Source organism: Myodes glareolus, chromosome 8 (assembly GCF_982192425.1).
Source record: "Myodes glareolus chromosome 8, mMyoGla1.1, whole genome shotgun sequence".
NCBI classification, from domain to species: domain Eukaryota; kingdom Metazoa; phylum Chordata; class Mammalia; order Rodentia; family Cricetidae; genus Myodes; species Myodes glareolus.
The window spans coordinates 91,051,530-91,073,393 of NC_142033.1; the positions used below are offsets into that span (position 1 = coordinate 91,051,530).

Consider the following 21,864-nt stretch of genomic DNA (forward strand, 5'->3'; position numbering starts at 1 on the left):
AAATTGTATTTTTAAGGTGAAAACTAAGGTATAATAACAGGAAATGCAAATATGCATCTATTATAAAATTATTAGCTACTAATATAAAAACAGTGCTTTGGTTTAGCTGTTAGTCTCTTCAATTTTATTAAAAATTTTGATCAGACTTCCTTACTTAGTTTGTGTGTGAATGTGTGTGTAGCACGGCACATGTGTGGAGGGCCGAGGGCAGCCTTGGGGTGTTGGTTATCTTCTCTGACCATGTTAATTTTGGGACTGAACTTGGATTGTCAGTTTGCTTAAGAGTGCTTTTGCCCACTGAGCCATCTCCTTAATTGGTTTTTACTTTAAAAATATCTTAGAAAATCGTCTTCAGGTGTTTATAATAGTTAATTAGAGAGTGCAACTATTTTCTGAAGGCTGTAATGGTCAAAGCCAACCTAAAGACTAGCAAGGAGATGTCTGCTTTTTGTAGCTGGTTTCATTCCTCTCCTACTCCAAGTGAGGATGCTGGGCAGTGCGGCTTTCCTGAATGAACACCGACGGGAGGACAGAGAAGCAACGCGAAGAGGAGCGCGGTCCGGTCCATCCCGAGGGAGTCAAAGGGTCAGCAAGTGCTTTTCATTTTTATTTTATTTTGCTTGTCTCCCCCACTCCCTGAGACAAGGTAGCCCGGGCTGGCCTGGAACTTAGGATCTGCCTGCTTCACCTCCTGAATGCTGGGATTCCAGGTGTGGGCCACCACACTCAGCCTAAGATCTTTTTGTATGAACTAAATGGACACTGATCTGTTTCTTCTGAATTGCCTTGCACATCATGCAACGGCATGGAGAGGATCCACTGAATGGTGAACAGACCCTAGAGAAACCAGAGGTGCTCCTCACAAAGGAAGAGTGGGGTGTCACAGCCATCATGCTGGATTTGACCCCTGCTCCCCACTATCTCTCTCAGCCTCGGTTTCCTACCTGAACAATGTGATTCTCAAAATTCCCAGTTACTCCCAGACACCCTGGCAGAGGGACGCTGACAGACAAGAGCCGTGTCTCACTCACTTCTCGCGGAGCTAGCACACAAGCATGATGACAACCGTAGCACTGCCAGCTTCGGTAGGGACAGTGCACAATTCTGGTGACTTGAAGAGACCAGTTATCAGTAGTAACACAGAAAATGTATTCTGTGTATATGTGCCCAATTGCCCCCTGTTTTGCCATATTTTGTTTTGAGACAGGGTTTCTCTATGTGGCCCAACCTACAACTTGTGATCTTGCCTTAGGCTCCCAAGTATTGGGATTATGGTTAGGAGCCACCACACAGTGCCCATTTCTTTCCTTAAAACAGTTTAATATGACATGTGGACCCTCAAAAGATGAGACAGAGAAACCTGGAAGGCCACACAGAAAAGTATTTTTTAAATTCATTTTTTTCCCTCTAAGTATATTCAAATGGCCATCAAGTGTTTTCAACCAACGCTCTAGGAAAAAAAGCTATGGAATTGGTTCCATTTGGCCCGGGATTGAAGGCGGCCATCATGATCCGGTTTCTCATGGTATAAGACTATAAAGCTTAAAGGTTCCTCATAGATTTAATTTTTAACCTCAAAATATTATTACCTAAAAAATTTCCCACATTACTGGGTGAAAACACTATGGTTTCATAGCAATAAAATATGATGATTGTCAAACGGGAACCAATCAGAGACGGCAAGGGATTAGTGCTCACCACAGTAACATAACCTGCAACACCCAGTCTAAGGATCCCCGTTGTAACGGCATCCACCAGGGTTACAACTTGCTGAAAGATTCATGGGTGCAGCACTTACACACAGTGTCAGCTTGGAATATATTTACTATATATTTCTAATAAGCTTTGCTGAGAACAGGGGAAGGTAAGGAGAGAACAGGAATGAGTGAATCCGGACTATCCCCGGATAGTTCCGGATTGAGCGAGCAGCCTGATAGGAACCACTCCCCTTATGCTTGCTTTCTCCCTGCCTCTAACGGCCTTCCCAGCTACTGCTTCTCACCTGTGGCACCCTCTCATCTTGCTGCATGACGCACCAAGGCTGTCCCTCGTTAGAGCAGCCTGTCAACATGCCAGGAGAAGGTCCAGCAGTTTGGGCCTCCATCCAATTTCTTCCTTCCCCCATCTTCTAAGAAAGGAAGTCCTTAAAGTCCAGAGCTACTCAGCTTGAGGGATTTGGAAGTAGGGTTCAAGAAGACTGTTAATATTATTTAGTTATAACAGAGCTTCATTTGGAAAATGTATTTTGATTTCTAAATTTCACAGATAGTCGGGACATGTATACAGACACTAAAAAGACTCTTCAACCACAAAAAAAGATGAAGAACCAGAACATGTCAATAGCACAGATGAACCGCAAAGAGACCATGCTAAACTAAAGGGGTCAAGCACAGAAGGATTGCTAATTCCACTTGTATGAAACATCTAGAATAAAGTCAATTCAGAAACAAGACAGCAAAGAGTTCTTGGGTTTGGGAAGGAAGGAACGGAGTTATTGCAGCACGGAATTTCTACCTGGGTGACAATGTGTACAAGGGGCAGCAACCATGCAGCACTGTGAACACGTTAGATACTACGAAAATGCACACTTTCAAATGACTAATTTCAGATCATGTGCAATTTTTTTCAGTAAAAAAAATGAATATAGCCAGTATGTACAGGTATATAGGAAAAAGTAGACAAAGAGATATTTTCCAGTAAAAAAAAGATATGGTGGATGCTGAGTGTGATGGCATATGCCCATAACCCCAGCACTTGCAAGGCCGAGGCAGGCAGGAAGGTTATGAGTTCTAGGTTAGCGTGGACTATGTAGTAAGACTCCCATAGGACAAAAAAAAAAAAAAAAAAAAAAGACAGAGGGTGAAAAATGATGATAGGGAAAGAGATTGGAATCAAGAGCTAGAAAATCTAAAAATCCATGTTCAAGCTGTAACCCTGCCTTTACTAATAAGGCTATCTTATTTTATTTGATTTGATTTGATATTTTGTGTGTCTGTGTGCACACACACACATGTGCACACACACAGGCCTGCTGTGTCGAGCAACAGGACAGCTCTGTGCAGTCAGTTCTTCCCAGCTCTCCCTGGGTCCTGGGGAGCAGATGCGGGCTGTCAGGCTTGTTCAGCAAGCACCTTTACCCACTGAGCTACCTCGCTAGAGCCAAGGTCATCTCACATGCATCATTTCCCCCATGTGGGCCTGAGTTTCGACATGTGAAGAATAAGCCATACATATTTCTGAGGCTGAGATTGAGAAAGTACACCAGCATCTCTAACATAGCAGCAAAGAGGTACTGTTGAAACGAATGAAAGCTGGAATGTACTAGAACCCTGAGAGGAAAAAAGACAGTTTGCTGCTTTTGCTTTCTAGCATATGCTGTGTTTCATATACTAACTAGTTTTTATCTTAATACGTTCTTTGTGCTGGAGGAGGCTTATTACAGTCCAAGGTGATTTTTGGAGCTTATCAAGTTGGGTCAGTTTTCATTTGAGTCTACAGCAGAGACTTGGTATGATAAAATTCTGTCTTGTGAATAAGTGATATAATAATCCCCAAAGGAATTCTAGAATCAATCTGTAGTCTATAACCTTTGGCTAAAAGTAAAGAAGGCCATTTCCAAGTTCCTCTGGTGACATATAGGCTGGGAAGGAGAAGGTGAGTTTCTTTTGGTTACAACCTCAATAAACTAGTTCCATGTACAAAGGAGAGAAAACAGAACTTCCCACTTCCTTACTACTGGCGTGAGGCTCCTTGTATCGGCTCCATTTGGAACACACACTTTATCCAGTACGGTCAGCGAAGCATTCTCTGTCCACTTGTCAACACAACAGGAAGTCATCAGTCAACTTAAAATCATTCAAAATATTAGAGATGCTATATTATCATAGTTAGTTATATTTTATAGTAGCATAGCTAATATATTTAGAGTCCTTTAGAAACCAAAGAAAACTATAAATGTAAAACAATATATTGGGTTATAGATGTGTGCCTACTCTGCGCAACTGCACACAAAAAAGGCAAGACACACACGACACACACATGACTTGTTAGGGTACTGATAAACATGATCTGGCTCCTCTGGTGCAGTGAGAAGGACCATGACAGAACTCTGGTGGTCTGAATTTTGTTTATGGTTTGTGTTTGGTGATCTGCGTGACCCTGAGTACCTGCTACCTCTGTCCCCTCACCAGCATGAGAGGTGTCAGCAGTTACTTCTCCCAAAGGCTTTCTGTTTTAAATATTAAATAGAAGAACTTAATCTCAAGTCTTCTAAAAAGCCCGAGTTCACTCAAGAGAAGTGAGGAATCCTGAGGCCTCTACTGGCTTGGCAGGATCTAAGGAGCCTCAGGAGCAGCTTGGGAGTTCCACAGAATAGTATGAAGCTCACTGGATCAGAAGATGCCCAGGATCCCTATTTGACTAATTTCTGATGTCGTTAAAACATACTTTTTCAAATATCCCATATAAAAAAGCTTATTTCTGGAGAAGTTTTATTATTGAATATAGTGTAAGAAAGCAGGCAAGAAGGCACAGGAGAGCTTTCCAATGCTAAATCCCTGTTCTTTACAGCAATCGAAAAACTAAGCCAGCTAATTCGGAGAGATTTTTAACTCTCAGTTTTGGTAGGTTTTCATTACATAACTTACCTTTAGTTTGGTGTGAAGGGTTTGAACTTAATTCTCAATTGTTATCATTTTGGATGAGTAGCATTCTAAAGGAACACACGTGTGCACATTCACAGAGTTCCTTTCCAATAGCTTATTGTGCTCTTAGATCTATACAATCTCCACTGGCAATCGGCATTAAATGCCACTCCGCCCTCTGCTTAGGCGCTAACTTGCTGTGCTCACCCGTCTTTACAAACCTTGCCATAGACTTTAATCCTTTCAAATGCAGCTACGACATAAAGTATTACAGACTTTTAAAAACCTGGTCTCTTGAAAAAAAATTGTGGAGCATCAGTAACCAGATAGTATTCTCAAATTTCAGTGATCTAGTCCACGGAGCCATCCCCTGTGCACACCACTCTGCCTCACGCCGTACATGGCTTTAGCTGGCCAAATCTTTTTTTTTCCCCAATGAATCAGTAGAACAGTAAAGATCTACTTTTTTTTTTAAGCAGTGGCATATCAATGAGGCACAGATGTGTATTCCAACCCTGCATGGATGAGCACACTGTTCAATAGTGCTGGCTCACACGGTATCAGGGCGAGTTATCACTTCCCATGAAGGCACTCTTATCACCAGGGCCCAGAGAGGTGGCTGCAAATCGCAGCCTTTTTATTTTCAAGGCAGTTTTGCTGAACATTCAGGCTTCAAAGATTCACACTTCCAAAACTCTATAAGAGTTTGTGAACGCTCAATTTGCCAAAACTGTTTACAGTGTAATTGGGCACCGTACCTGTGTCCATGAGATAGCGGAGGCGCTTCTCCACCAGCGCGGCACGGGTGTCAATTTGCTTTTGCTCATTCTCTAGTGCTGCCAATTCTCCCACAACATACTGACTGGTGTCTTTGAACCCTTTCTGTTAACGAGAACAAACAGGAAGGGGGAAAAAAATCACTTGTAAGTTGCATTTTCCCTTTCTACAAACACTTAGTAAAGCACTTACCTAGAGAAGTGAACATACACTTAGAATCAACCTTAGTACCAAAACCCCACTCCTTGCCTGTGATTTAGGATCTTTCATATGCAGCAAGTCTAACAAACTGCTGCGGAGACTGAACACTGCAGCTGCTCAGTGTTACGTTTATAAATTTACACCCAGATTTTCCAGATACAAAAAGTTAACAGTGAGGGCGATGGCCGCTTCCTAGCACGAAGCCAGTGATTTAAGCACGGACAAGGCAGGGAATCTCCCCTGTAGTGACTGTTAGAGGGCATCTTTCATTCAAAAGCAAAGTATATGAAAGCAAGGCTTTACTATGAAGTTAATCCTTAAATTATCTAGATTTCTTCTGTAGAAACAAACAAAACAATTTAAAAGATACTTTTTTTGCCTGTGGTAATTATACCATTTAAAATATTTAAAAAATAAAAAGATGAGAAGAATGGTGGCGCATGCCTGTAATTCCAGCACCCAGGAGGAGGAAGGGCAGGTAAGGTGCTTATGTGTTCAAAGCCAGCCTGATCTACTAAGTTCCAGCCTCACCAGGGCTATACCGTGAGGCTGTCTCAGAATTTAGAAACCAAGGGAAACAAAGTTTGTAGTATTTCCCTATTTTCTTTCAGATAGATCCTGTACATCTCTGAGTTGAAATGCTACTAATTTGTAGGGCTATACATTGCTACTTAGAATCTGATTCAACTAGTTCACTGTTTAATTATCTCTTTAATCAAATTTGTATTTCTATTTGAAATTTTACTTTCATAGTCACCCACAATTTAAGAGTGATCGTATAAGTTTTATTTGGAACAGAAGTTCTATTACAGAATTCCAGTATAACTCTAAGGTTTGATTTTCATATACGTATGAATGGTACTGTCACAGTAAATAAATAACAAGCTCTCCTTGCAACTCTTCTACCCTTTGACATTTCTAGGTAGTAAGCGATGGCTTGGTGGTTACTCATCACCACCAGCATCAATATGCAAAGCATTATTCATTCAGAGACAGAAGCGGCAGTCTCCTATCAAATGCTTTCCCAGTCCAAAAAGTACACTGACCACTAAGAAAGCTGTGAGAGACTGTATTTAAGGCCCTCCTTAAACAATAAGACTCATAGTTATTATACATCCTCCTCATGGTCAATAAATACGTTCAGTTCTACTTCTAATGTTCACACTTTCTGAACTACTTAAAAACTGCATTCAACTTATGACTGACTTTCAATTGTTAAATTGATTATGAGAGCCGATAAATTTAAAGTTAAAATGTTTCATAAAATCATAAATCTGATAATCTTGTAGTCACTGAATACAATGTCACTATATTGTTTAAAGATTTATACAAAATGGATAGTCTTCTATTTCAATGTGTGCTTCTGGTAAGTATAAAACTAGGAATAACCCGGTGAATGCTTCTCACCTACTAGACAGCACAGCATTTTCTAAAAATACTTTTTCTGTCTCCAGTTCCATCCAAAGGGATATAAACATCATAGTTTACAGATAATACAAACATAAAAGCAGAAATTTTAGCAAACACTAAACTTCACTGCACAGTACAAATTTCATAATCAGATCTGTTAGTCCTGCAGTGCTGTAGGCCAATCATCGGACTTCTTCAGTCCAAGCACACACCGCACAGGCAAAGAGTCTACATCTCACTAAGCTATGCCAAATGCTTTATCAAGATTCTCCAGTGTCTTTTTTTGTACTTAAGACTTTTCTGGGTCTCCTAAATGTGAAAAACATAAAATGGAGCACCTTTAGAGTCCCAAATTGCACTTAAATGATTTTAAAATCTCCCAAAACATGATTTTTAACAAGAAAATATTCAAACTGTAGATAATACAAAAGTAACACCACTAAAGAGAGCTGTGCTTCTTTCTAGACAAAAATTCAAGTTAAAACTTGTTCTCCTTGCTTCTGTCCCGCAGCTGTCCATCAAAAGCAGCTTTCTCCCTGCGGTCTATCAAATATTTCCCTCACAAATCAATTTTACACATGATCAGCCCATACCCCTACTGAGCTGAACCTCCCCGTTAATTAAGTGAAGAAATTACCATATATATTATATTAATGCAAACATCATTCAGCTAGTAATTCACGGCTGATCTGGATAATGGAAAGGTTGAACACCCATTAACCCAAGCCAACAAAATGGGTTGGCTGAGAAATTCTAGCGGGTCTCATGTGACTTCTCCCTCTGACTGCAGCCCTGCGGTATCTGCTATTGTAATAATTAAAATCCTCCCGGTAGATCAATACTGGAATCTCTTTATGGGAAGTGCCCTGATGGAAATGTCTCAAGGAAGCTGGGGCTGTGGAACTCAGAAAAATTCATTTTTTTTTTATCTGACAATTATCACCACACTGCAGACTAATTCAGCAGCGTACCCCTCTCACACTGCTTTGAATGCACTGGAGATTGACATCTTAAAAAACCTAACATCTCATTTTAACAAATAAAGGCACTATTTCCATACACAGTTTGGAATTATCAGCAATCATGAAACCACACAAAAAATTAATATACATTAAGTACTTCATCTTCTGATGGCTTCCTCTGAGTTTCAGTTATCGCTGCCTTCTCCTCATTTCCTCTCTTTGTATCTTCCTGTATTGATCTCTGTCTTTTCATCTCTTAAAAAAAGGGGAGAGGCATGTAAAATTATTATAAAGCTTGATATTTATATATTGAAATGTGGCTTTACATTATCAGCATTTCTGTATTTCATACATATACACCTACAGTTAAGCACTGCTACATCATGAGACAGTTCTAAAAGCGTTCCTACCTGGTCTATTCTCAACATACTGACTGAAAGACTGGAGTTGAGTTTTTCTGACTGTAGAATCCTTGCTGAACACAACAGGATTTCTGAAACGTTCTGTTGCTTTTTGTAATCGCTCAGTCCGAAGATCTTCCACGCCATTCTAAAAGCAAAAGGATAAACAGCACGGTAGTTCAGAATAAGGAAGGAATTACAAGCCAGGGAGGTAATTTTTACCAGTTTAAGGTGACGCTGACGTTTCTAAGCTATCTGGCAGCATTTTAAAACACTATAAACAGCTCAACAGCAGGCTCTATGGCCAGTCAGCAAAAACTCTGGGACACATGGTTTAAACCCTTGATGACTTTGATGTGTCAGACACCACAAGCCCTTGTGTCTTCCACTGGTGATAAGCATCGCTAGAAGCCATGCTGCCTCCTCTGCCCCACGACTCTGCCCCGTCTGTCTGTAGTCCTAGGACTTGTATGACAAGAAGAAATAGTTTCCAATTTTATGCCCATTCAGATGAACCATTAATGCTGGGCGAAGGCTAAAAGGTAGGATTATGACACTACCCCACTGAACGGAATTTCATCAGCTCTACCTTTTCAAAGCCTGATTTGTAAGTAAGCCCTTTACAGCCAAGGAAACTACAATTATCTTTTCTGGAGCTTCCTATGTTAATACTGGTAACAAATTCAAATGGTTCTATCAACAAGAAATATCCCAAAAGACTGAACCACTGCAATGTGTGGAAGCTGCAGATACCGAGGTGCTGTGTACCAAACAAATATTTCATTTTAAACCTAATCTTTTATTATTTTTATAAAGTGTTTTGAAAGTAAATAGGGAAAGGCTAAGATGCATGACTAATAGCTGAGCCTGCTGAATGCTGAAACTGGTTATCAAAAGCTACCAAGACTTTGCCCTTCCTCTGCATTGAGACAATCAGTAATGAGGGAGCCCTCCAATGGCCTATTCTCTAGCCTCAAGGAGGCCTGGGACACAGAAGCCTCGAGGGAAGGTAACAGTTTATCCTTTTCCACAAACACAGAATGCCTCATTTATAAATGTGTAAACTGCATTTTATTAAAAAAAATAAAAACCCAAATCAATGCTGAAAGCTGCAAGGAAGCAGATGGACGCTGTATGTTCTTTCTAAACACCATTTTCAAATCCCCAACTAAAAAGAGTCACACAAACGCAATCTGTTTAAAGTCTATGTTTTGTTGGAATAACTTTAGAAATTACTACAAAAGAGCTTTTTGGAAAACAAAATCAGTTTCATACATGTAGATGACTAACTTATGAAAATGAAACAACTGTCTGATGAATTTATCATTATGATCAATCTTATAATATCTTAACTAGATAATTAGGATACAAATATTTTTGGCTTTAATTTCTTAAAGTATGATTTTTTAACTGTTAGTCTAATGATTATCCAATAGTCTAAAACTCAAGTCTTTACTAAGATAAACAAACATGGTTAATATTTTTAGGGCTGGCAACATGCTAAAATATCAGTATGATTAGCCAGCAAATCCCATCTTAAGAAACCTTTTTAAGACTAGGAACTTCTGCCACTTTACAAATGTATTCCTCTAAACCCACTAATTCAGTTAGCCTTTTCAATCCATTGTATTATTCTTAGGCAAGCTTCATTCTGCATTAAATCCAGAGCAGAAAGCTAAATTGAACGCAAAAAAAAAAAAAAAGAGAAAGAAAAAGAAGAAAAAAAAAAGACACCAGACCCAATCCAGGCTTCCTTTTATTCAGAGATAGAGACGAAAAGTCTTCTGCCTCCTCCACCACACACTTTCATCACCAATTACAGACACGACATTACAGAGAGCAATGAGAGCCATTGTTTTGGGGCTTCAAAGCGGCTCTGTCAGGGGGAGGAAATCCTCTCAGTCAGCAGGGCAATCCCCACAGTCCGCAGGTGGGTGAAAAGTTACACAGGACTGCTGTCCCCAAAGCTGGCGAAATGCTAATGACAGAATGTGGGGAGAGGAGGTGGGGTGCTTGGGTGGCGACAATAGAGAGAGCCTGTAATAACAGTAATGACATGCACACAAGGCCACTTTGTCTAAAATGCTACAGCAGATAAGAGTCACAATGGCACAAATTTCATACACACTGCTTTAAAGGCTATATTCAATCACATTACTATGTTCAGGTATGACAGAGTCTTAGAAATAGCACCAACTGCTCATTTGCATGGGTAAAAGATTTAGACAGAAAACCATTCTAGAATTCTCTTGGCAATATTCCTCTTAGCAAAATCAGAGTTCAAGAACAGTTTCATATGCCCTCGAATTGCATGAGGCGCATGAAACAGCAGTTCTCTAGGCTGAAGCAGCTAGGGCAGCTGCCGAGAGCGAGACTTACCTTTTGCTCTGAGATATCAGTCGCAGCTTTCTGGGAAGCACTGGAGAGCGAGTTTGCCACCTGTGGCTGGGCTTCTAAGAGCTTCTTCAGCTTCAAGTCCACCAATTTACTATTTTGTTCTGTTAAACATGCAAATACCATGAATGACAGATAAGAGGACTGGGATGCACAGGCCATTAATTTTAAGTGACATCACAAGAGTAATATTAAATTTCAAAAGACATTGGGGGTAAGACAACACATCAAACTAGACACACAGGGAGTTCTTTTGTTATATATATTTCACCTTCAGGTTAATCCCTTAAAATATGTCAACATGCTTAAAGATAATGAAGTTATGCCATAGGTATTATTTATTACGATTACCTGAAAAACAGAAATACATCATACACATGCATATAACTATATACATAGTACACAGTAAAACAAAAAACTAGATATTAAAGAGATGTTTTCTTTGTTTACTTTTTTTGAGATTGGAATTTCTCTGTATTCCTGGCTGTTTTGGAACTCACTATGTAGAAAAGGCTGGGTCTGAACTTGGAGTGATCCTCCTGCCTCTGCCTCCCAAGTGCTGGGATTATAGGTGCCCGCCACTAACAAACTCTGAAACTTTTATTTAAATTGTTACTCTACCATTTTAATTATTTTAGTATGTTAAATTTACACATGCAATAGCATTTTGAAACATGGTATTAATATGATCTTGGTAACATACACACTATCAGAATCTATGTGTACATATATACCCAGCATCAACATAGTATATGTTTGCAAATACTTCCTACTTAAATAGCAGAAATATAATAAAGATTATCATGATTTTAGAGTGTGTTAAAAATAGATAGAAATGAAAGGCAACCAAACTATGGCTATAAATTTTCAAAGAAACAGTTTCAAATTATTTTACCAAGTACATTAACCTCTAATAATAAAGTGGTTCAGAAATGAGTTGAAATAAATATTTCTACTTAAAAATCACACACAAAGTGATCTTTTAAAAATAAAATGGTTGTAAAAGGCATGCCAACTTTTGAAGAATGGTATTTTTTATAAAGATTAATAACTTTTCTAATTATAATATTCTTATTAAATGTCATTATCATTGCTTTCATGAAAATTTTTCAGTTTATACTGCCAGGCTTCTTTTTTAAACAATATCTGATGAACTATGGTCAAACCAAGATAAAGATTGAACAATTTATTATTAAAACATTATGACTTTTATACACATATTAAAAAAGAAATTTTGGAGAAAATAAAGCAGGACAAAAATTATATTATTTTCTGTGTGCTTCCAGATTCCAGCTTGTATTCCTATTTTTTATTATCATAACAACAGCTATGGACGGCAAAGCCTCCACTTATAGCACGCTCAAGAGCCATATCAGCTGTGGGAAAAGCTGGGTTATGCTATAATCCTTGCAGTTGGAAGGCTGAAACAGGCAGATTACCAGTGCCACCAGGTAGACTAGGCTAACCCTGGGAGTTCCCGGCCAGCCTGAGCTACAGTGAGAATCTGGCTCAAATAGAACAAAACAAAGAACCCTAGTAACCCTAAACAGGAGATGGAGGCATGCTTTTCTTTAGGTGAATTTTCTTAGTTTTACTTTTTATCAGTTACTTCTTTGTGTGCGTTGTATATGTGTGCACAGGTGTGGACTTGCTTGTGTGCTAGACACCAACACTGGGTCTCACTCCATGAACCCAGCACTCAAGCTCCGGGCTAGCCTGGCTGGCCAGCAAGCTCCAGGGACCTGCCTGCTGCTCCGTCTGTGCTGGGCTTCCGAGAACGGGGCTTCCACACCTGGCTTTTGGAGATCAGAACTTAAGAGGCTCAGGATTGGGTCACAAGCACTTTCTTGAATAAACTATCTCCCCATCTAAGAGAGAGATTTTTTCCCAAGTGTCAGAGTCAAGCTTGCCATGATTAAAATTAGCCAGATTTTAAAAATATCCCACAAAAGTTATGGTAGCTAATTTCTCCACATTACCTAAGAAATGGTTACTTTCCCCAAACTTTCCAATTTACTTTAAAAGGAGATAAACATTGCTGATTTTACCAATTTGATAATTACATAATTAGAAATCAATCTTCAAGTCCTCAAGAGTAAAAGGTTATTGAGAATTCTCTTCCTTCCCTCCTCTGTCTCTCCTCCCCTGCTCAGTTTCTAAGAAAGAATTCTGTAATTGTAAAGGGACGACAGGTAGACAGCAATAAGAATATTTCTTAGGGGAAAACTAAAGATAAAGTCTACATTTTTAAGAAAGAAGCTGGAGAGATGGCTTAGTGGTTAAAAGCACTGGCTGCTCTTATAGAAAACTCAGGTTCGATTCCAAGCACCCACACGGAGGCACAAAATTGGATGTAATCTCAGTTCAGGATCTGATACCTCCTTTGGGCTTCCAAAGCACTAACCACAGAACATGGCACACAGACAAACCTGTAAGAAAAGTACCCATACACATAAAAAATAAAAATAAAAAGATTTATTAAAAAAGAACTAAAAGGTAGTTTAATATTGAGCTAAACATTAAAAATGGTTTCCTTAAATATCAGAATTTTCTTGAACTATATTGTACTCTGGCTGCTATACAGTAAGAGTGTATCTTAATACTGAGACACAAGGGAGGTACTGACAAAAGGCCCTGAGTTTTCTCAGAAGAGCGGTCAGCCTGCAAGGAGACGCCAAAGGTGCCGAAGAGCGCTGCTGTCATCCCATTGACCCATGCAGGACAGGACACTTGTTAGAGACCAACTCCTTATCTTCATGTTTAAAGAGAATGCCACAGTCTTTACTGCTGCAACTTGAGAAACATGGCTGGAGCCACTTGGGTACATACAACTCTGGACTGCTAGCTGCTGTTACCTCTGAAGGCAAGGCCTACAGAACACACACCACAGGAAGCCCTTTTACAGTTCCCAGGAGAGTAAAGCCATACTGCAGTGATTCACAGAAGACGTGACATTAACCCAATTGTAGTCTATACAAGGAGTTTTCAAAGTGTCCTACTGTAATCAACTGTTCAGCCAATGTAAAACAGTGATAATATTTAAAGTAAGAAAGAAATTTGCAAAATAATACAATTAAGACTATCTATTTTGAGAGAAAAATCTCCCATTAAAGCCCAGGTTGGCCTCAAACTTGCTCTGTAGTCCAGGCTGGCCTGGAAGGCACTCACTATCCTCCTACCTTAGCCTTCTGTACCAACATACCCCGTACTGCCGGTACTAATTCTGATGAGTCTTTAGAGCTGAACTAGTCCATAGCTATTCCACATGTGGTACACGACAGCTATCACAATCCTGAAGCAGTGAGGGAGCCACTTACTGAGCCTATCAATTGAAACTTAGAGTGATTATCAGTAATAAAAGAACCTATGTCATAATTTACTATACCAATGTTAAGCTATTTGAACATTCAACTAAATTCAACCAAAAACAAAATAACATAAAAATTAATGGAAGGTGGATTTGACTAAATGATTAGTGAGAGCATACGATGTAAAGAGACTACAAAATAAATTATTATTGATGAGATATAATAATATAATCATAAATTCTGCCATGCAATAGGACACAAAACATTTATAATTTGAAATTACCGGGAGTATCAAGGTCATTTTCTATATTAGTAAGTTCATCTCCACCTCCTACCACAAAGCCTTCAGGAGTGTCCTCGTTAGTATCTATCTCAATATTATCATTTTCATCTGTAAGAACATGTAGCAATAATGTTAGTATATCATTTATATCTTATATCCTTTGTCCTCAACTCTAAAGGAGAAAAACTAATATTTCAATGACAGCTTCTCAAACTGAAGTATGACAAAGATAAGCAAATTAAGAACTCAGTTCAAGTCACTTTTCCACTGTTGGTTTAACAGTTATATTTTACATTCTTATGTCAAAGCTGAATTATCACATTAAAGCGAATGTAGAAGTTTTGACAATTTGCCACCCACTGTCTCTGGATCATTGAACTCATTAAGTCCTTGTGTTTTACTCTATAATCTATTTAATAATCTCTAATACAATAACATATGAAAATAAAATTGACTTAGTGAAAAAACATCCAAAACTATGAGTTTCGTTTTTATCATTTATTACATATACATATATGCATATATGTAATACATATAATACACAAACACATCCTTGTTTGATTTTTGGCTTTCTAAGTGGCCACCAAGAGTTCTAATAACAGTTAACATTTAACAGACTTCCCATACACTTGTGTAAGCCAGTTATAAGAAGAAAACAACAAAGAAAAAAGATGGGGAAGAGCCTCCTCCTGGAAGGTGGAGAACGGTGGATACAGAGATTGCTGCTGGGAGCAGAAGCTAAAGCATTACGTGTGTGACTATATTCCCTAGGCACGGTCAGCTGAGAGCTCTTTTCTGATCAACTACCCCAGCACAGCTATTCCGCTCGTTTCCTAAAGGTGAACACCTTCACTTCACGGTCCTTAAAACGTCTCCAAATAATTCTGTAGCTTAGCAAATGAATTAGCAAATACTTCCAAGTGCTAAAAAGGTAGTCAAACACTTTTCTGCAGTAATCTGTGCCAGAGACATTAACTATTAATGATTTCAGGAGAGCTAGTTACACTTGGCTGCTGTCAATCGGCCACCATTGATTACTAACCGCAATTAATCTAGAGTCAAAGTACAAAATTCAGTATTCATTCTTTTACTCCAAAAACCAAAACAAACCAAAAACAAACAAACAAACAAACCCCACTATATTGGTGGTTCTTATCTGGGGGGGGCGGTGTCACATATCAGATATTTACATAATGATTCATAATAGTAGCAAAATTACAGTTATGAAGTAGCAATGAAAACAATTTAATGGTTGAGGTCACCACAACATGAGGAACTGTATTAAAGGGTTGCAGCATTAGGAAGGTTGAGAACCACTGGTCTACAGTATTCTTTAGGTAACTTGCAAAATACTGTGCTAGATGCTGAGGAGATAAGTTTTTAAAGACATCTATTGGACTCAAACACATTAAGGTGATTATAATACCATGTAGGACCAGAGTTACGGGGTAAAAAAGAAGGCACAGAGCAATTCTAAAGACACAAAGATTACTCTTTGCCAGTGGCACCAGGATTTCTTTCTTGGAAGTAGGAACATGTAAGTTAGGCCAACTGAGGAGAAGGCATTTACAGACATGAAGGAAGAAAGCTAGGGTCTCTCTGTCCAGAGAACGCAGCCAAGTCCAGTTTGCTGAGGCACACTTAAAGGGAAATAACAGAAGGTAAGGCTTGAAGGGCAGGACTGGAGTGAACCCAGAGCCCAGAGGGGCGGAATGGGCGTCTAAATGTGGGTGGAGGTGAAGAGATGGTGGTGTTTCACAAGATTACGTAGTTTTCAGTCGAAATATCTGATTGTAACTGTGAGTTGTGTGCAGTGCACAGGCAGCGGTAGCAGCACTTCAGGCTTCAATATGACTCCTCCAATGCTGTTATTGGTTACACTTTCACATCTTTACGTGAAAAAAATGTAAGCATTGAAGGGACTGTGGGTCGGAGGACGCTAGGCAGGCAACAGCATCATCTGCGGCAAACTGCTGACCCAGCTGTCGCACTAGAGAACAGACAAGCTGGAGGTGAGAAATCTAGGTTGGAAACTGTCATGACCTGAAGATGGAAGGCCTATCTTAAAAGAACTGTAACAAGATTTGAAACTGATTGGAATCTGAGCTATGGGGAAGGAGTAAGAGGCGAGGCAAGCACTTCAATCAATCTTAAACAAAGGTTTTGCTTTGGAAAGTAGTGAAGAGCAGAAAGTCCTGTGTCATGTTAAACGGGTGCCATTTGTATTCTTTCCAGAAAAAATGAATCCTCCACTTACATTACCACTCATCAATAACATTAAGATGGATTAACTCAGTATTGCTAGACTTCATAAAATGATTACTGTTTTGAAAGACTAAACTAAAAACCAATTTTCTATCAGCTCACCCTATGAATGAGGTTTTACTTGCTAGTCACTAACCAGTTTTGAAATGCACGTTAAATTCTTTTCAGCACATCTCAGCAACCTGTGAGAATATTTTAAATGCATTGTAGCAGAACTCAAGTACATGTTTATGTGTGTGTGCACATGCATATGTGTACTGAAAGATACTACATCTATATCTATGCATTGGCACACATCAATCACTACAGTCTTCATGGCTAACCATGGAAAAGTTAGTAAGTGAGTAAAACCAAAAGTAGAGATAGATCCAGTACATAACTATGAAAGAGAGACAAGTGTGGTCTGTGTTCTGTTACAGGCGCAGGACATGAGATATCAGCTATGCAATAGGATGTGACAATGGGTACCGGCTGAACTGCATAAGCTGGCAGTGCGCACCACTGTACCACAGCAATTGAGCCAATCCTACACATTCTTCTTTTATAGGTGAATGGAAACCAGGATATCCGATAATAAAAGGATGATTTACAATGCCAAGAAAAGAATCCAAGGTTGTCATTAAAAATACATTCAGAAAAATAGAAGATTCAGAAAGAAGTTTCTCACCTTTTTAAAAAATATTCTCAACCAAGGTCTCCATAAAATTCAGAACTTTCTATCAGAAATGCCCTGGACATGGTGGCACACACCTTTAATCCCAGCACTTGGGAAGCAGAGGCAGGGATCTCTGTGAGTTCAGGTCAGCCTACAGAGTGAGTTCTAGCATAGTCAAAGATGCACAGAGAAACACTGTCTCAGAAAAACAAAAAAGATAGGAAATGCAATATAAATATTATAGATAGTCCTAATAGAAGACGAAAATAACAATCACTTAAGTCTTTAGGATTTTATTTTGGCTCATTGCACTTAGTGATTCACACTATCCCAAGTTATAACCGGAACTGGATTCCTGTGAATCCATGTGAATTTTGGATGTGCTATATGAGGGTCAGTAAACTACCAGACAGGGGCAGAATTCATCCCACTGCTTTTGAGGGGCAATGCCCATTCATTCAAATATAATTCAAGGCTGCTTTCAGACTACACAGGCCGAGTCGAGCAGGCAGAGATCTGGTGGTCTGCAAGTGTAAGTGATTTACTCTGGCCCACATTAAGATGCTTGCTGAATTCTGGCTTAGACAAGTGGCTACAGTTGCTGGAAAGGCAGTTGTATGTGTGTGTGTATGTGTGTGTATATGTGTGTATGTGTGTGTATATGTGTGTGTATGTGTGTATGTGTGTGTATATGTGTGTATATGTGTGTATATGTGTGTATGTGTGTGTATATGTGTGTATGTGTATGTATGTGTGTGTATATGTGTGTGTATGTGTGTGTATATGTGTGTGTATGTGTGTATATGTGTGTATATGTGTGTATGTGTGTATGTGTGTGTATGTGTGTATATGTGTGTATGTGTGTGTATGTGTGTGTATGTGTGTGTATGTGTGTGTACATGTGTGTATGTGTGTGTATATGTGTGTATGTGTGTGTATATGTGTGTATGTGTGTGTATATGTGTGTATGTGTGTATATGTGTGTATGTGTGTGTATGCATGCATGTTTGAATTTCAGGAAGACCTTCACTCTACCTTTCCTAAAGGTCTTTCTCCAGCTCACAGCCTTGATCACTACAGTTTAGACACGAGATCCATGCCCGTTGCTGAGGTTGGGAAAGACAGCTTCACACCTCCTCTGTGGATATAGACCAAGACTCACCTGAGGACAGAGAATAGGCCTCCTCTACTTAGGTCAACCTTTTTGTTTTTCAACTGCACTTGCATGGTTTCTGTAGTAATAATCACAAACCACCAAGTTATAGAGTCATGGGGTCCATCCACAAATAGTTAAAGTAAATGCTCACGTAGAGAGTCATAAAAACAAGAGTAAAAATGGGATACTGGCAAGCAGGATTTCTCACCCACGACATTTTCATACAGAATAGAGACTAGAAGATGGACCCAGTAGGGGAAGACAGGCTAAGGAGATGATTGGGTGTAAGGGAAAATTCCACTCTGTCACCGAACTGCACCAATCTTAGCTCCTGCTCTTTTATTTACTTTGACTGCTAAATGATGTCAAATCCACGTCTTTGCTTTCCCCCACTGTAAGAAGAGCTCCAGTCATGGGCTGCAACTCTGAAAAGGTTTCTTGGTCTAGTCTAGCCTTGATATACACTTGCAACTGGGGTTGTATTTTTCTCTTTAATATTTCACCTGAGGAGAGGGTCTACAGCCTTTGACAAATTATTTCTTCTGTATGTGTGTGCCTGTGTGTGTTAGTAACAACGACTGAACAATGATCTGTGCTAGGCAAATACTCTACCACTGAACTACATCTGAAGACCTCAACTTGAGTTGTATCACTAACGCGTGCGTAGCCAGCCAATCTACCCTATGCCATTGACTGTACTAACTACAGCTTTATTCCCTAGCCTCCTTGACACTGCCATCTTATACCTGTAAGCTTTTAATATAAGGAATCAATTAAAACTCAAGGCAGTAAGTTTTAGTTTATTTAGAATAAACTCCCCAGTAAACTGGAGGGAGCTTTCTTTTGTTTCAGCTTTCTAAGGTTTTATTCAAGTTCTTATTTGTCTAATCTTCAGGGTAATAATAATATTCTAAGATGAACTAAGGACAAGCACCTGATATGTTCTATTCGATAAATAGGTTATGACTCTGAAATAAAAAGCTCACAGTCTTCCTGAATATACTTCCAGCAAACGTGCAGTTTCAAATAGAGGATGGCCAAACTGAGTATTGAGAGGCAAAATTAAAATTCTTTTAACTTATATGCTCCATGTCTCAACATTAAGCTTAGCTGCAAATATTGAAGATGCTTCTCTCAGAGTAAAGACAATAGAAATGACCTAAAGGAAACGGCTATGGAACACTGCAACAATTTACACACTGGGCTATACGAGTCTCATGTGGCTGAGGCCTGATGCTCTTGGCTTTTCCTTCCACTGCTGGGATTACAAGTATATACCACTGCACCTGGCTGAAACTATGTCAAAATGTTTTGTATTTAATTTTGTGTGTGCAGGGAGGAGGATGACTATAGCAGAGCCCACAAGTGGAGGTCATAGGACAAAGGATAGAGACTGATTCTTTCCTTATGCCACGGACATGGCAAGGATTGAGTTTAGGGCAGAAGGCATGGTGGAAAGTGCTTTTACCAGCTGAGCCATCTCACCAGCACAAAATATCACTAGATCTCATTCGAAGGGAAAAGTCCTAGAGTTGGTGGTGATGTTTAGTGGCAAAATGCACGCTTAACATGCACTAGACCCACGGTTCAATCTCCAGCATAACTCAAGCAAAGTTTCCCATGGAAAGCACAGCCCTGGCAAGTCCCATAGTCTAGACGTGAAGGACGCACCTGCATTTCACCTACTTGTACAACAGTGAGACACCAAAGGACATCACAAACCACATTCTGTACGTGGTTTCTTCTAAAAAGTGTCATCTCCTCTTCCTCCTCCCCACTTCCCCTTTTCTTTTCATTCTCCTTTTGAATTTTGAGGCAGGGTCTTACTATACAGTCAAGACCTGCTTCAAGCTTGAAACCAGGATTACAGGCTTGTGTCCCCATAGCCAAGCTAAAGAATGATGCTTGTATTAAAAATTAGGGCAAAAAGTTGACTTGGAAATACTAATAGTCCTCTTCTGATTTACTGTACTTTCTTTAGCTTAAAAAAAGTATCAATAGGCTAGAAAGTTTACGGTTTTGATGTAACATTTTGAAGTAAGAATAAGAAGTGCTAAAAGGTTCACTGAAGATTTTTGGGTTCTCTACAGAATATTCTACAAAATTCTTTAGCTCACCTCCAGATGCCTTTGACCTTTCTTTCAACTTTTCTGCAGCCATTTCACCATAGCTGGGAAGTTCTGACATCTTCACTCCGCATCGAGCTTCTGCTATTAGCTGACGAGCCCTCTCTCTCAGCTGCCGACGTCTCTCTTCATCTTGCTGCTAAGATATATTGAACAGTTGCCAGCTCAGTAATTGACAGAAATGCAATTTCATTTTCAATCTGATCATCGTGATAGGAGCTGGTTACAGCATGGTGCTTGGCCCACATTATAAACAGGATGCTCTGCATCAGCGGGATGTCACACCGTTTTTAAAAGACACCTTAGCACCAGCTCTTTAAAACATTTACAAATCATTGTATTAAAACGGCCATCACAAATTTAAATTAAAGAATGTTTGGCAATACATGCTACTAAAGAAAAGGCAGAAATTATTAATAAAAGAACAGACTTAGAGAAGGAAGTCACAATAATCAGAATAGACTTTTAATTAATTGTGATTTTCAAATAATATTTAACTTGCTATTTTCTAATAAAGATACTGAGCACTATCTGTAAGACGCCTTGATACTGTAAAATACAGCTACATGATATTGATCAAATAAAGGGATGGTATTTTTCCATAAAGTAAGAGTGAAAACAGTAGATCAGTTAGCAGTTCCAACTTAAAAACTGCCAACAACAACATAATAGTTATGTGAAATTCTTTTTTGCTACATCTCTTCCTAGATGCACAATAAGAAAAAACTAACAATAAAGCCTAATAAAGTTTTTGAATTTAAAATGACTAAAGCTTACAACAAATATGTAGGACAGTTGCTGAGTACTTAAAAGGGGTTATTAAGAACTGTAAGCAGGCGGGGACTCAAGAGATGGATCAGCAGTTAAGAGAAAACCCTATGCTACTAGGGGACTGAGAGTGGATTCCAGCACCCATGTGACAAGCGAGGTACGATCTACAACCCCAGCACTGAGACAAGAGAATTGCTGGGGCTTTCTAGGTCCAGGTTCTAAGGTGGAGAATGATAGAATAAGATACCTGATGCCTTCTATGGCCTCTGTGTGCACATATAAGACATATACATTCAGTGTTCATGTAAACACACACACACACACACACAGAGAGAGACAGAGAGAGAGAGTGGGAGAGAGAGAGAGAGAGAGAGAGAGAGAGAGAGAGAGAGGCCAATACAATGGGAAATTGCTTTGTAAACTTGAAAATTTATAACATAAGGTGAAACCTACACTAATCTGACTCTAGCATCTTTGGAGGCTCTCTTCTCTAACATTTCCTAACCTCCATA

The 21,864-nt window shown here is 39.3% G+C and overlaps 1 protein-coding gene across 12 annotated transcripts in view; it reads right to left on the reverse strand.

Moving 5' to 3' along the window:
- Positions 1-21,864, reverse strand: part of Ehbp1 (EH domain binding protein 1) — a 263,173-nt gene that overhangs the window by 34,955 nt on the left and 206,354 nt on the right. For 6 of the 12 annotated variants that reach the window (XM_087909201.1, XM_087909209.1, XM_087909207.1 and 3 more), the window contains 6 exons: positions 20,573-20,720; positions 14,380-14,487; positions 10,774-10,892; positions 8,404-8,542; positions 8,142-8,248; positions 5,402-5,525 (listed from right to left, as the gene is read on the reverse strand). In XM_087909201.1, the coding sequence (XP_087765327.1) occupies positions 5,402-5,525; positions 8,142-8,248; positions 8,404-8,542; positions 10,774-10,892; positions 14,380-14,487; positions 20,573-20,720 (745 nt within the window). The remainder of the gene's footprint in view (positions 1-5,401; positions 5,526-8,141; positions 8,249-8,403; positions 8,543-10,773; positions 10,893-14,379; positions 14,488-20,572; positions 20,721-21,864) is intronic. The other 6 variants (XM_087909205.1, XM_087909203.1, XM_087909210.1 and 3 more) reach the window with 4 other exon arrangements.